This window comes from Artibeus jamaicensis, unplaced genomic scaffold (assembly GCF_021234435.1).
Source record: "Artibeus jamaicensis isolate MK-2021 breed Jamaican fruit bat unplaced genomic scaffold, CSHL_Jam_final scaffold_847, whole genome shotgun sequence".
In the NCBI taxonomy this organism is placed as follows: Eukaryota; Metazoa; Chordata; class Mammalia; order Chiroptera; family Phyllostomidae; genus Artibeus; species Artibeus jamaicensis.
The window spans coordinates 18,706,008-18,720,242 of record NW_026522057.1 but is presented as its reverse complement, the minus strand read 5'-3'; the positions used below and the strand labels follow the sequence as shown (position 1 = coordinate 18,720,242).

Genomic DNA, 14,235 nt, shown 5'->3' with positions numbered 1-14,235 from the left:
GTGAGGCGTGGGGCTACCTGACAAGGCTGGTCCCGGCAGGTGGGGCAGTGGGAGATGCCGTGCGCTGTGAGGTTGAGGTCGTGGAAGACGATCTCCTCGCCCTGGATTCGTAGTTCCCGGACGCAGCCTGGGGGGTGGGCAGGTGGAGGAGTGAAGGTGGGGGTGCTGGGAGGCTGGCCCAGTCCTGACCGTGCCCTGCTGGGCCCTCCCGGCCTCTCAGGGCTCTGCCAGCCAGCCAGGTGAGGCTTGGCCCAGGCTGGAGACGGGGAGAGGGCTCACCTATGAAGCCGCTGCTCTGCCCTGCTTTGGGGATGGTGCTGTAGTCAGGGTAGCCGCCCAGGTAGAGCTCCTCATTTAGGTCCAGGCCCTGGAACTTGCCCTGGGGAGTGGAAAGGTCAGAAGTGGCAGACAGGCTGGGTGGAGGTGGGGCAGGGGCAGGGGCCAGGAAGAGGGGGTGGGTTGGGTCTCACCTGGGAGGTCCCGTTGACTGGGGCCAGGCTGCCCACAATCAGGGAGCCCTGGGTGAGGCTGCGCAGCAGGGTCACGGTGTGGAACTGGCCCAGTGCCAGCGGGGTGGGGTGGCGGATGGTGGCCATGCCTGAGCCTGCGTCAAACCTGCTCCGTGGGGCAGAGCCAGGGCAGGAGAGAGTGGCTGTCTGATTTGTAAGAAGGGTTAGGCAAGGGGCCCCGCTTGGGCAAAGGTGATGTCACCATTCTCCACAGGACTGCTCCAGTTCCTGTCCCCGCCTTGTCCTCCGCCCCATCCCGCACCCCCAGCTTGCCCAGTTCCTGTATCTTCCATAGCTCTTCCCTTTTCCCCACACCCCTGCCCTGGGAGCTTATCTGGAGCAGCCCCGGGGTTCTAGTTGCCCCAGGTCCCAGGGCCTGCAGCCTCACTGCCCCTGCGAGCACTGCTTCCTCTGAGGTCGCCTTGTTCCTTTGTTTAAGGCTGGCCTTCCCCAGCTAGAACACGCACTCCCACCGGGGTCAGAACTTGATCTGTTTTGTTTATTCCTGTACCAGTGCCTGGCACACAGCGGGGGTTCGGCAAACAACAGTTCAGTGAATGCATTCATGCTGGACTGCAGAAGTCCCACTACCTAAGGACACATGTAGCACCACTGAGCGTTTGTGTGCAAGTCTCGGGCTGCCTCCTCCTCCCCTGGTTGGCTCACTGTGCCTCCTCCAGCAGACCAAGTGGCACCGAGGGTAATGGCCACATGACCTTCGTCCAGAACCTCCTTGCACAACTCAGCCCAGAGTGGTGTGTGGCTGACTAAAGCCCTGAAGTCTAGTCCCCCAGCCCCTGCCCCTTGTAGATGCGGAGGGTGAGGGTCTCACCGGAACTCAGGCCTTCCACCCACGAGGCCAAAGGAGATGAAGTCGGGCAGCCTGTTGGCCAGGTTGGTGCGGCTGCCGGGGATCCGCTTCTGGCCATTGTACAGCAGCATCCCTGGGCGGCACAGCCATGTAAGGGCCTCCCAGCCAACTACGGGCTCCCTGTTTGCCCAGCCCAAGAACGAACCACCCAAGCTGTGAGCCCTCCGCTCTAAGAGCTGCCCCTCCCTCTGGCACTGCCCGCACGGGCACGGCCAGAGCCTTCCCACCACCTCAGGATGGTGCTCTAAATGGAAGGCCTGGCTGACAGCTCCCAGAGGGAACCTGAATCTGCTTCGCTCCCACTGCAGGCTCTCCCTGAGCGGGGCGATGGTGGCAGACACTCACCCGAGTAGAGAAGGAGGCCTGGACAGTGAAAGTCAGAGACCCGCGAGAGGTGGGAGGAGACAGACGAGAAAGAGAGAGAGAGAGAGAGAGAGAGGAGGAAAGGGTGAGAGATGGGAGAAGAAGGAGGGAAGATGGGACAGGGGGACTGGGTGCCGATGCACCGATGGCAGAAGGACCGTGGGGAGGCTCAGATGGCAGATGTCGCAGAGGCGGGGATGCAGAAGAGAGGAGGCATGAGAGAGGGTACAGGGGGCAGCCTGGGGGCTCCAGGACAGAGAGGGCTGAGGGAGGTGAGGAGGTAAGAAGTTGTGGCTTGTAGGGCTCATACTGTGATGGCAGCTACACCAGGAGATTCCCTAGCCTGGGCCCCCCATTAGCTTTTCTCCTGCTCACCATCAGCTGAGTCAGGCCGGAAGGTGATCTTGATCTCGAACTTCCTATAGGCATCCTTGATCGTGGGCAGTGGCAGGAAGGAGTGGGGGGTCTGCGTGAAGTAGGGTACCACCCGCTCTGTGGGCAGAGAACCCAGAGATGATGCTTGCCAGGCAGTGGCCAGGGCACTGCCAACCCCGTGGGGTGGGGGTTATTGTCTGACCTGGCACCTGCAGATTGGCAAAGGCTTTGACCTTGCCCTGACGGTTAGTGGCAGTGCAGACATAGGTGCCTGCGTCCTGGGGTCGAACCGAGGGCAGCAGCAGCATGTTGTTCTCCACGCGGCTGTCAGGTGGCAGATTCCCATCCAGCTGCAAACACACCTGTACTTGGGATCCTGGCCTTGGCCTTGGCCTGTCTCCCATGTCTACCTCAGGTCCACTCCCCAACCCTGAGCACTGTGTACCCAGCCTGGTCCAGGTCTTAGGGGCACAGAGATGGTGGAGACCTGGTCTCTGACCCTCAGGCATGCCCACTGGCCCCCTGCGAGGCACTGACCTTGCTCCAGGTGATGTCAGGAGTCGGGTAGCCAGAGGCCATGCAGGGGAAGACAGCTGCAGAACCAGCAGGCACTCGGACCTCTGGGGGCGTTGAGATCTGGGGCAAGGCTAAGAGGAAAGAGACCGAGGCCATCAACGCCATGACAGGCACCATTTGTGAGCCCAGCCTATGCCTGACTTGTTTAATCTTCACACGGTCTCTTGAAGGGAGACAGTGTGCCCCCATTTCACAGACAAGGAAACTGGCTTAGAGGGAAAAGTGGGTGTCGATTCCTGGCTGCAAAGCGGGAACGGGGCAGAGTCAGGGCTCAGGGACAGGTCCATCTGACCCCGCAGCCCAAGGCTCTTCAGAGCACCTGGGCAGAAAATGCTGCGGCCCCTTGTGGACCTGAAAAGGCAGCATTAAGGCAGCGTGGGTCAGAAAGTCAAGGGGCAAAGCCTAGGGTTTGGGGTGAAAAGGCATCGCCTTTGAAGAAAGCACTGATTCGTGCCTGCCCTGCATCCACGGCCCTGTTTCACTCTGTTCTGTCTGTTTGGTGTTCCCGGGTCTCCACCCCCGACTGGGCCGTAGGTCGGTCCCCCTCGTCGGGGCAGCCACTTCAGTGGGGAGGGACTCCGTATCTGTTTCCCCCTGGTGTGGCCTTTTCCTGTGAGCTCCAGCCTGCCCCAGAGGAACACTCACTTTTGTCCCCCACTGCCTCCACCAGCTATGAAACCTGCCCCTTAAACACACAAAACTGAAAATTCCCACGAGAGTGGAAAGGAAGAGTAAAGCAGCAGATAGCCACGCAAGAAGCCCCCCCGCTGCGGCCCCCACCGGCCTTCACCTTGCACGAGCAGCAGCACGTGGGACTGGGTGGTGCCGGCGGCATTGGTAGCGGTGCAGCGGTACTGCCCGGCGTCAGCCATCTCCACGTGGGCGATCCTGACAATGCCTCCGTTCTGCACGATGCCGGGCCGCATGCGTCCTCCCACTTTGCTCCATGTCACTTGAGGCTTGGGGTCACCCAGGGCCAGGCACTCGAACTCCACAGCGTGGCCGACCACCACGGTCTGCACGGAGGTCCGGATGTTGATGAGCACGGAGGGCAGGGCTGGGTGGAGGAAGGGGCAAGGGCAGCGTTAGGCAGGCCCGAGGGTCTAGGGAAGGTGAGCACAGGAGCCCTGGGCACTCACTTATCTCTCCATTCACCTTCTCGCGCATTCACTCATTAACACACTTGTTTCCTCTTGTGTTTATTTTCTCACTTGTGTATCCACGGTCACCCTCCTTCAGTTTGTCTGAGCACCACTCACCGCACCCACTTCCCTTCCTCTGCCTTCCCTTGCAATATCTGTTGAGCCCCCTTGCTCTGTGCTAGACACAAGCAAGTCACAATCAAGTCGTTCTCTTGATTCACACGCATCGAAGGGCCTCCCAGGGAACACGGTCCCTGTGCCCTGTTCTTAGCAGAGGTCTGAGCCACCATCTCACCTTGGACAATCAGCTGGGCACTGGCCTGAGCCTGTCCCCATGGTCCATGGGCCTGGCAAACATATGTCCCTTGGCAGCTCTGGTCCAAGTTCTGGATTCTGTGAAAGGAAAACAAGTCATCAGTGAATAAAAACAACTGAAGGGAATGCTTTGCAACTGCATGGGAGCTCGGAGCCATCAGAGATCAGCTACGGCGTCAACCTCTAGTCTTGCGGTAACCACGCAGGGCAGGCAGGCAGGCTGGCTGGCTGTCACCATACTCTTTTTAGTCTAACACCTTATGGTCTAGAGCTCAAGATATATGTTATCAAGGAGCAGAGCCGAGACCTGGGTCATGGGTATATATCCGGCCCCAGGGCCTGTTCTCTTTCCTCTATACAATACGAACGTGGGCCACTATTCACTAAAGGCCTTCCACATGCTAAGCACTGTGTTCAGTGCTTTAGATAATTTCATTTTGGCCTCACCTAACCCACTGTACAGCTGAGGACACTGGGGTTCAGAGGCGGAGGGACTTGTCCAAGGACTTAGTTTCATGCAAAGCACCAGAGGGCAGGCACTCTAACAGCCCCACTGTACAGCTTGGGCTGGGGTGTCCCCACCCCCACTCACCGGAGCACCCCATCCTGTACGCTGTGGCCAGGAGGCAGCTGACCCCCTTCCTTGAACCAGCGGAGCTGGGTGCCTTGGTCGCTGGGCACAGCGCAGTGAAACTCCACGCTGGCCCCAGTGCTCTTGGTCTCCTGCTGAGGCGTGACCTGAACGGCGGGTGTGGATCCTGCTGGGTTGGCGGTGGCAGGGAGAGAGCCAGAGGCACCTGCAGGGACACGTATGAGGTTCTGCATGTGTGTGTGATCCCCGACACCTGCCCAGGGCCCAGGAAGCCCCCATCCTAACAGTCAAGGAACGCTGTTCTTCTGGTAGCTTTCCTGACCAGAGAAAAAGACTTTTCATGGGCCGATCACCCACTGGCTCATTCATGCGGACACTCAGTCAACACACGGAGGAGCCAGTGGGGGGCGGGGCTCCGCGCTTCCACAAGCTCTTGTCTGACATGAGAGGGTACATGGTCATGGTGAAGGCACCTGCTGTCCTCCTGCAGGGCGGGGCGGGAGGTCGAGTAGGGCAGATACATATCACCGGCACTTACTCAGTGCCTACTGTGTGCCATGGGCTTTACAAATGTGTATCTAAGTCAGCCTATGCACTGGCACTGTCCTCTCCACTTGACAGATGAAGACACCAAGGCGCGAGACGCCTTGGCCACGCCTGGTCTTACAGCTGTTGGGTGACGGGGCTGTGTGCTGAATTTGGCATCGCTGTAGCCGAGGCTCTTGGCCAACAGGCTACCTGCTTTCGCACTTTTAGAATTTGGGGCTTCACAGGACTTGTTTGGCTTTATGTGATTGATGGGGGAGACCGTGGAGCTGCTGGATTCTTTGGAGATCCACCGAAACCCTGGGAATGCCGGGGGCAGTGCTGCCCTGCCTCACACTCGTGGTCACCACTGCCCAGCCTTTACTGAGCCCTGTCTGGGTCCTGTGGTGGGGGAGCCTGGGGCTGCGGAAACGACTGGGCCCAGGCCCTGCCCTGAGCGTCCTTAGTGAAGAAGGCTACAGTGCTTATGTAAACAGCCCCTGGCAGTGTGAGGTCGCCGCCAAAAGAGCAATGTGGCCATGAGAGCTAGAGGTGCTGAGAACTCAGTGAAGGTGGTCTTCCTGGAGGAGGCGGGCCTGTTTCAATGCTTGAAGAACAGGGGGAAAAGGACTGATTTCCAGGTGGTGTAATGGAGGGAGGTCTTTGTGCCCTTAGTAGGGGTCTCCGGGTGCCAGTCACTGGGTGAGAAAAGGGCGTGGAGGAGGCCTGACCCCTTCGGCCCAGCCTGAGCTAGGTTGCTCACCTTGAACCAGCACCTCGGCGAAGGCCTCGGCCAGGCCCACCTTGTTGGTGACCTGACAGCGGTAGCGGCCCGAGTCCTCAGGGGCTGCAGACTCAAAGCGGAGCATCTCGTTCCTGGCCGTCACCCTCCTGGGGAGGCTACCACCCTCGCGGCTCCACTGGAAGGTGAGCGGGGGCGTCCCATGAGCCAGGCACTGGAGCTGCACCGTCTCTCCTGCCCTCACCGAAGCGTGCTCTGGGACTGTGGTGGCATACGGTGGGCCTGGGGAGAGGGGACAGAGAGGAGGGGGGACGGGTAGAGAACAGAGATCAAGATGGGAGGAGACTTGCTGAAGGATTGAGGGAACTGAATGGTGAGCCCCAGGGACTGAGGATGAGGGAATCCAAGGTCCCAGGAGGGAAAATGGCTTTTAAGCTAGGGCAGGGTCTGGGGGCCTGAGGTGCACGGGACTCTTGGGACGGGGCTCCTGGAGTTCTGCCCGGGGTGCAGCTGGGTAGTGGGGCTCAGACCTCCATGTAGTACAGACAGGGTGGCACCGGGAGGGCGGATAAGGGCCTTACTGTCCACATGCAGGGCAATGGTGGCCTCAGCATGTCCGAGAGGACTGGTGGCATTGCAGATGTACTGGCCCGAGTCCTGCTGGGCTACTCGGGGGATGATCAGTGTGTCTCCTTCCAGCTTGTGCTGCCAGGGCAGGGGGGAGCGCAGCTTAGACCAGTGGATGGTGGGCGTGGGGCTGCCTGTGGAGTGGAGCAGAAGACGGCAGAGGTTTCCGGGCTGCCTCAGAGACCAGCTGGGGGCAGGGGTGGTGAGGGAGGGACCTGGATGACCTTGCCCTTCATGGGAGACACTAAGTGGGCCCCTCAAGAATTACGGGGAGATGTAGCAGCAAAGCCCCCTCCCCGGGCATGACACCATCTTCAGATTTCTTGAGTCTACAATTCAAGCCCCAGGGCACCACTGCCCGGCCTGCCCAAGTGCTAGGCCCTGTCCACACCTGTGGCTGAGCAGCGCAGGGTGGCCGTGTGTCCAGCTTCCACAGTCAACTCCACTTCTTCCACCTGGACTTGCGGGGCCCCTGGGATCACGCTGCCCGTGTCCACAATCACCTCCACCCGCTTCTGTGCTGTGCCTAGTGCATTCTGTGCCAGGCACACGTAGGTGCCAGCATCCGACGGCTTAGCCGATGGAATCTGGAGGGAAGCCAGAGGGCAGGCTGTGAAGGTGCTGACCGGGGATGTCGGCATCTGTCCCCAGCTCTGCCCTGGCTTCACCTCTTTCCTCTACCCTTCCTTTTGTTTTTAGTTGACTGGCTGCTGGAGAGCTAACACTTAAGACATCTTGTTAGTCCATCCATCCACTCACCCATCAAACCGTCTGCCTATTCATCCATATACTCACCCACCCACCTGTTCTTTCCTCCTTCCCTTCCTCCACCTTCCTCTTCCCAGCCATCTGCCAATCTACCCACTCTCCCTTACCCCGCCCCTCTCTTTCTCTCTCCTTCCATTCATCATCCATCTGCCCAACCAACATTCTTTCCTCCAAGCACCTGCTCAAGGATGGGCCCTGACTGAGCCTCAGACCCAGAGACAGAACAGCCTTGGCCTCTGGCCAGCAGAAGCCACACCTCACCTGCAGCAGGGTGTGGCTGTCCACGAGCCCGAACACCTGCTGCTCCACGCCAGCGGGGGTGCCGAGCCGGGTCCAGCGAGCCGAAGAGCGGGGCTCACCAGCACCGACACATTCCAGGGTGATGGCCTTGCCCACTTTCACCCGCACGGGGCCCTCGGGGAGCACAGACACCGCAGGGGGCCCTGCCCGGAGGAGCGACACAGCTGGTACAAATGCAGGGCTCTACTGGTCACAGCCACTGTCACAACCCGCTTCTCAGTAACCACGGGGTGGGGACTTGTCTCCCCCCCGCGCCAACATGGAAACTGAGGTTCAGGGAGGGAGAATGCCCAAGAGGGAGGCAGAGGCAGGATTTAAATCTGGGGCTTCCGAGTTTGGACTCTGGGCTGGGAACAGGAAGGCAGAGCCCATGGGGTTGACGTCCCTCACCGTGTACATTGAGGTTCACGACACTCTGGGCCACGCCATAGACGTTGGAGGCCACACAGCGGTAGGTGCCGTGGTTGCTGGGCCGGGCGCCGACAATGGTGATGATGGAGCCATTGGGGCTGATGTGGACGTTGTCTGGGGGCATTGGGGACGGGATGGTTGGTCAAGGTGTCCACATGCCCTGGTGCTGCCCGTAGGTGTGCTTCGGTCCCATATCCCCAACCCCTCCAGCCCGGGTGTCCAGCTCACAGGGTCATTGATGGCAGATGAAAGAGTCCTTGCAGACTCCCGAATCCAGTCCCCTGACCATCCAGATGGGGACACTGAAGCCCCGGAAGGGAAGGGCCACCCCCAGGGCTCACCCTCCAGCTCTTGGTTCCGAGTCTTCCACTCAAGGCTGATGGGGGCTGCCCCGTCGTGGATCAGGCACCTGAAGCTGGCATCTTGGCCCTGCTGCACGGTGCTGCTGGGCGGGTCGATGGAGATGACGGGGCTACTAAGGCCTGGGGAACGAGGGGTGCAGAGGGCTGGGCTCAGCAGGCTGGGCTGGCTCAAACCCCTGCCTCAGCACCAGAGTCTCTCCTCCTCCCCGGCCCACGGCGTGTGCCACACTCACGGTAGGAGGAGCCCGCACTGGGTGGCACAGTGACTGTGAAGGAGGCCTCCTGCTCGGGGCCTGCGACGCCGACTACACGGCACACGTACTCGCCGGAGTCCGCAGGGGAGAGGTGGGGGAGCCGTAGCAGGGAGCCGTGGGTCTGTCAAAGTGAGGGTGGGGCAGCCATCAGGCCGGAGCACTTGGACAGGGCGGGTCCCCAGGCCAGGCTCTGCAGGGGCCCAGGAATTCTCACTGGGTCTCGGGAGCTCAGGGCTCCAGCTGATGCAGATGAGCTTCATTCACAGAATCCTACACATCCAACCCAACCACCTCACAGAGGAGGAAACTGGCTCAGGAGACAGTTTGGCAGCAGAGCCAGGAGAAAAACTGGGTGTCGCGACTCCCAGGCTGGTGAACTCTTCCCCCCAACAGTATTTTCTCCCCTGGGGCCCCAAGCAGGCCGGGGTTTGCGTGAGGTTTGGGGTGCAGAAGGCAACTGCAGGTCAAACCCTGCCTGCCTAGAACCACCCACCCTGCCCCTGTACCTGGTGCCGGGAGGGGAGGCTGCCTCCGCGCTTGTACCATGTGACCTGGGCGTGGGCCTGCCCAGGCACCACACAGTTCAGATCCAGGGTCTGCCCTTCAGCCACGTGGGAGGAGGAGGCCTCGATGGAGATGGGCTGGGCCAGTCCTGGGGCTGTGGACACAGGGGTGGGCGAGGAAGGCAGGGATTCGGGAAGTGAAGGCGGGAGTATAAGGTGGGGGCAGTGAATGCTAATTGGTCCTCCTCCTAAGGTGCAGTGACTTGAGTGACTGACATGGCTGAGCACCACTGGCCTAAGAAGGATCTCCATTCGCCAGGGGCCAAGGTGCCTGTGGTGAGACCCAGGGCCAGACCCTGGTGTTGGGGGAGCAGCTGGAGGACCTTTGGGGAGTTGATAGCCGGAGCCCGGCTGGGAGAGCAGGGAGCGGCAAGGCCAGAAAGCACCCTCCCCCCAGCACTGCCCACTGCTGCCACCACTTACCAGGAATGGGGCCTGGGCTGGAGGCCTCAATCGTGACCAGGACAGAAGCCTCCAGGGTGCCCGAGCTGCTGGTTACCTGGCATGAGTACTCCCCAGAGTCAGCAGGGGACACTTGGTTCAGCCTCAGCAGGGGGCCATGGGCCTGCCAAGATTGGGGTGGGAGTGAGGAGAGGGAGCTGGGGGCCAGCAGCCAAGGCCGCAGATGGCCCAGCCCTCTGGTACCCGTCTCCAGGACTGTCATGTACATTGTGTAGGCTGCATCCTATCGAAGGCAAGCCCCTTCGACATCAGACACTATGGAACATGTTTATTGTGACACTTTTCCTGGTGGGAGGAAATCCAGTCTGAAATAAGAGCCATCTTCTTTAAACTGCCACCGAGGTGCTGGGGGTCCAGCCTGTTCTTGACCTCCCGGGTTCCCAGTGACCTTGGGGCCACCTCCCTGCCGGGGCTGGATTCCAACAGGATTCCGACAGGGATCCCACCCCTTGGGGTGGGGTGGGGAGTGCCCACATTCTGCTTTCTCCAGCCCCCTCACCTGGTGCCGGGCAGGGAGGCTGCCCCCGCGTCTGTGCCACGTGACCTGGGCGTGGGCCTGCCCGGGTACCACGCAGGTCAGATCCAGGGTCTGCCCTTCAGCCACGTGGGAGGAGGAGGTCTCGATTCTGATGGGTGGAGCTCTGCCTGGGACTGGGGCACAGGAAGAGATCAGTGAGCTGGGACCCCCACCCTTGTGCCCTCCGCCCCTGCGCTGGGTGCAGATATTCAGACTAGAGACCGTGGGGAGGTAGCCTTGATCCCCCCTTTCCCATTCTCCTGAGGCCAGGAGCAGCTGGGCTGGTCTGGGGGTAGAAGTGCCCCATTTTCCCAGTCCCACCCCAGACACTGGTCCCACGATCTCCCCCTGTGCTCTGCGCACCACTGGTGGCCAGGGCTCAGGGCCCGGCCCCTCCACACAGATCACCATGTTTCCTGAACTCGAGTAGTATGTGGCTAAGAACCCAGACTCTGGGGCCAGACTGCCTGGGTTCAAAACCCAGCTCCGCCATTTACTGGTCCTGTGACCTTTGGAAAGGCACTTCACTTCTGAAACTGTCTCAGTTTCCCCATCTGCAAAATGAAGAGAATAATCCTACCTCCTTCCAAGCACTAGTATAAGGATGAAATGAGTTGATATGTGTAAGTGTAACACATATTTATGTGTTTATTACTTGTGCTATATCATGTTTATCACTTAACAACTCACTCACTATTATCGTGACATCTGCGCTAGTCATGAGCTCCCTGTGCTGTCAATTACAGTTCCTTTCTATTGATTCACTTTTGAAAGCCCTCTAATCCTTAGCCCCGTTATAAGCAATGATTTCCATGAGATCATGACACGTGTGATATGTTGCCATTTCCCCCCTACTACGCCACTAGCAACATAAAAGATGCCATCAGGTGCCACCTCAGACCACCTCACACACCCCTAGAGGTGCAGTTCCGGCCTTTAGGGAGCTCAGGTAATCGCAGCGAGAGCTCGGCTGTCCCCACTTTACAGACGAGGAAAGGGAAATGCAGACGCGACAGGACCGTGTAACGTCTCAGAGTGCGGACTTAGGAGCTGGGACTCAAGTGCATACGTGCCAGACTCCGAAGTCTGTGCCCTTGAACCCCCCTTGCCCTTGCTCCCGACCTCTGCCTGCGGGCCCCCTCCTTCCCTCCCTTCTCTAGCCTCCTAGCACCACCGTGGGGAACCTCACCAGGGACAGGAACAGTGCTAGGGCCAGAGGCCTCAATGGTGACCAGGACTGAGGCCTCCAGGGAGCCAGAGCCGCTCACCACACGACACATGTACTCGCCCGAGTCAGCCGGGGACACCCGGTGCAGCCGCAGCCGTGAGCCGTGAGCCTGAGCAGGGACAGGAGAGGGAGACAGAGGAGCAGCCGTGGCAATGGGGATGCTTGAAGGACTGGGGCAGGCACTGCATCCCACGGGGCCTCCCAGACCCTTTCCGGGGCAGAGACTGTGGGGCAGACCCCTGTCCAGGGGCCTCCTCCTCCAGCAGCCCTCCCACTGTTCCTGCCCCCAAATTCCCATACCTGGTGGTGAGCGGGGAGGCTGCCCCCACGCTTCTGCCACGTGACCTGGGCGTGGGCCTGTCCAGGGACCACACAGTTGAGATCCAGGGTCTGCCCTTCGGCCACGTGGGAAGATGATGACTCAATTCTGATGGGCATGGCACTGCCAGGGACTGAGGATACAGAGACACCAAGTCAGGGTGTTGGCTGTGGTCAGATCTGGGAACAAATGGGCTGCTGGACACCTCGGCCCTAGAAACCCCCCCACACAAGTGGCCATCGGGCCCTTGAAATGTGAGGATGTGAATCTGGAATTTTAAATAATTGAATTGCCACATGTGGGTGGCAGCCCCTGTATGGGACAGCTCTGTGAGACTGGAATGACCCGTATACCCACTTCACCGAGGAGGAAACGGAAGCTGGGGAGGAGAGGAACACTCCAGTCCCGTGGTGGTACAGGCAGGATTCAGACCCAAGCGTCTTTCACTGAGCCCTTCCTCCCCAGGGAACACTGTTACCTGTGACTCCCGGTCCCTTCCAGGGTCCTCGTCAGACTCACCGGAGGGGTTGCCGGCGTTGGGGGAGACTGAGACCATGATGGAAGCCTCCCGGGCATCGATGTTGTTGTTCGCCCGGCACACGTACTCGCCCGAGTCAGCCACGGACATCTGGTACAGCCGCAGGAGGGAGCCGTGGGCCTGGCCGGTGGGTGGGGAAAGAGGGAGCCGAGGGGCCAAGGGGTCATGGGCTGGGTCAGGGCTCCCCGCGGCCTCTCTTGTCAGGCCTGCTGAGGCTACCCTCTAACCGGGGCCGGAGGGAGGGCTGCCCCAAGGGCTGCCTTGGGCTGTCCTCGTACCCACCCCAGGAGGTGAGGGTTCCATCCTCACTGCCACATTCCGCTCTGTACCTGGTGTCGGGTAGGAAGGCTGCCCTCACGCTTGTACCATGTGATGATGGCCTGGGGCTGCCCAGCGACTACGCAGTTCAGATCCAAGGTCTGCCCTTCGACCACTGTGGGGGCCGAGGACTCGATCCTGATTGCTGGGGCGACACTGGGGACTGGGGACAGAGAGGGTCCGATGTGGTCAGAGTCAGCCAGCAGTGATTACGCCAGGGACCCCCCCTGCACCCACCTCCTGGACCCCCCGCTCTCACCATGGGAGGAGCTGCTGCCCTGGATGGTGACGATCAGTGAAGTCTCCTGGGAGCTGGCACCGTTACTGACGTGACACACGTACTCGCCTGAGTCTGCGGGCGTCACCTGGGGGATCCGTAGCCGGGAGCCCACGATCTGAAGGGGAGCAAGTGTCAGCAGGTGGGGATAGCACCTCCATGTCCTGGGCACTGCTGCTCAGGGACTCCAGGAGTGTCCCTGCCTGGCCCAGGGCCAGCCCCCACCCCAGTCTCCTTCAGAATACCCCCAGGGGCCTTCCCGAGGCTCTGGGCTGGGGAGTACACTGCTTCTGGCCTTTATACTGTTCTACCGAAGCCCACCCCGGGTGACTCCATAGTGCCTTGCTGTGGCTCCTACTGCGCCGCCCCACCCTCCAGCCTGTGAGCTGCCTGAGGACAGGCACCTGTCTCAGTCCACCTGCAATCCTTAGTGCCAGGTGCAGGACCTGGCTTGGTCCTGGGAAATGGAGCAAGTAAGTGAATCATAGAATGTTCTGTTAAACCACAGGATCAGAGAGACTTGTCTCTGTGTCCTCAGCACTGGTCCAGGGCCCATATAGCGAGAATACCCGACGTTTGTTGAATGACTAAAGGAGCACCAAAGAGGTTCTGAGTGCCCCTCCTGATTCCCATCAGGGCCAGTGAGCTCAGCTTTTCTTCTCTCTGCCTGCTGGATGAGTACCTGGTGCCGGCTGGGTAGGCTGCCTCCACGCTTATACCAGGTGATGGTGTGGGGGGCTTGGCTGGCCACCAGGCAGTTGAGGTCCAGGGTATGTCCGTTGGCCAGGGAGGCCGAGGAGGACTCAATGCGGACAGGGTACACCACACTCTGGGCTGGGAGGACGAGATGAGAGGCAGGTATGGGAGCCACTGAGGATGAAGTGGCCCTCACAGCTGCACACCACTTTCTATGACCCCTGAGATACTCACACAGGGAGGGGCCAAGGCGCTTCTGGATGGTGACGAGGACCGAGGCTTCCTGGGTGCCCGAGCTGCTGCCCACGCGGCACACGTACTCCCCAGAGTCAGCTGGGGTCACCTGGGGCAGCCGCAGCCTTGAGCCGTGCACCTGACAGGGCACAGGGAGACAGACAGAGGGACGGACATTGGGGCTCACAGCCCAGCTCCGGCCCCCTTCTCTGGCTCCTCCCAGCCTGGCTCCCCCACTGGAGCTTGAGGACTGCTCTTCCAGGGAGAACCACCATTTGTGACCTTTGAATTCCCCGTCCCAGTGTGCGGACTGGGTCCAGCAGGACGTGGGGGACTGGCATTTGCTGACGG

At 60.4% G+C, this 14,235-nt stretch overlaps 1 protein-coding gene across 15 annotated transcripts in view; it reads right to left on the bottom strand.

Annotated features, from left to right (window-relative positions):
• HSPG2 (heparan sulfate proteoglycan 2) overlaps positions 1–14,235 on the bottom strand; it is a 95,627-nt gene that overhangs the window by 6,997 nt on the left and 74,395 nt on the right. For 10 of the 15 annotated variants that reach the window (XM_053660256.1, XM_053660263.1, XM_053660258.1 and 7 more), the window contains 28 exons: positions 13,885–14,023; positions 13,637–13,788; positions 12,937–13,072; positions 12,689–12,840; positions 12,341–12,479; positions 11,803–11,954; positions 11,464–11,611; positions 10,257–10,408; positions 9,719–9,860; positions 9,239–9,390; positions 8,712–8,853; positions 8,458–8,598; positions 8,096–8,230; positions 7,667–7,848; positions 7,029–7,224; positions 6,592–6,771; positions 6,032–6,292; positions 4,744–4,948; positions 4,132–4,229; positions 3,485–3,751; positions 2,656–2,765; positions 2,321–2,468; positions 2,119–2,235; positions 1,726–1,743; positions 1,342–1,453; positions 471–615; positions 280–379; positions 18–127 (listed from right to left, as the gene is read on the bottom strand). In XM_053660256.1, coding sequence (XP_053516231.1) covers positions 18–127; positions 280–379; positions 471–615; positions 1,342–1,453; positions 1,726–1,743; positions 2,119–2,235; positions 2,321–2,468; positions 2,656–2,765; positions 3,485–3,751; positions 4,132–4,229; positions 4,744–4,948; positions 6,032–6,292; positions 6,592–6,771; positions 7,029–7,224; positions 7,667–7,848; positions 8,096–8,230; positions 8,458–8,598; positions 8,712–8,853; positions 9,239–9,390; positions 9,719–9,860; positions 10,257–10,408; positions 11,464–11,611; positions 11,803–11,954; positions 12,341–12,479; positions 12,689–12,840; positions 12,937–13,072; positions 13,637–13,788; positions 13,885–14,023 — 4,131 coding nt within the window. The remainder of the gene's footprint in view (positions 1–17; positions 128–279; positions 380–470; positions 616–1,341; positions 1,454–1,725; positions 1,744–2,118; positions 2,236–2,320; positions 2,469–2,655; positions 2,766–3,484; positions 3,752–4,131; positions 4,230–4,743; positions 4,949–6,031; positions 6,293–6,591; positions 6,772–7,028; positions 7,225–7,666; positions 7,849–8,095; positions 8,231–8,457; positions 8,599–8,711; positions 8,854–9,238; positions 9,391–9,718; positions 9,861–10,256; positions 10,409–11,463; positions 11,612–11,802; positions 11,955–12,340; positions 12,480–12,688; positions 12,841–12,936; positions 13,073–13,636; positions 13,789–13,884; positions 14,024–14,235) is intronic. The other 5 variants (XM_053660259.1, XM_053660265.1, XM_053660266.1 and 2 more) reach the window with 1 other exon arrangement.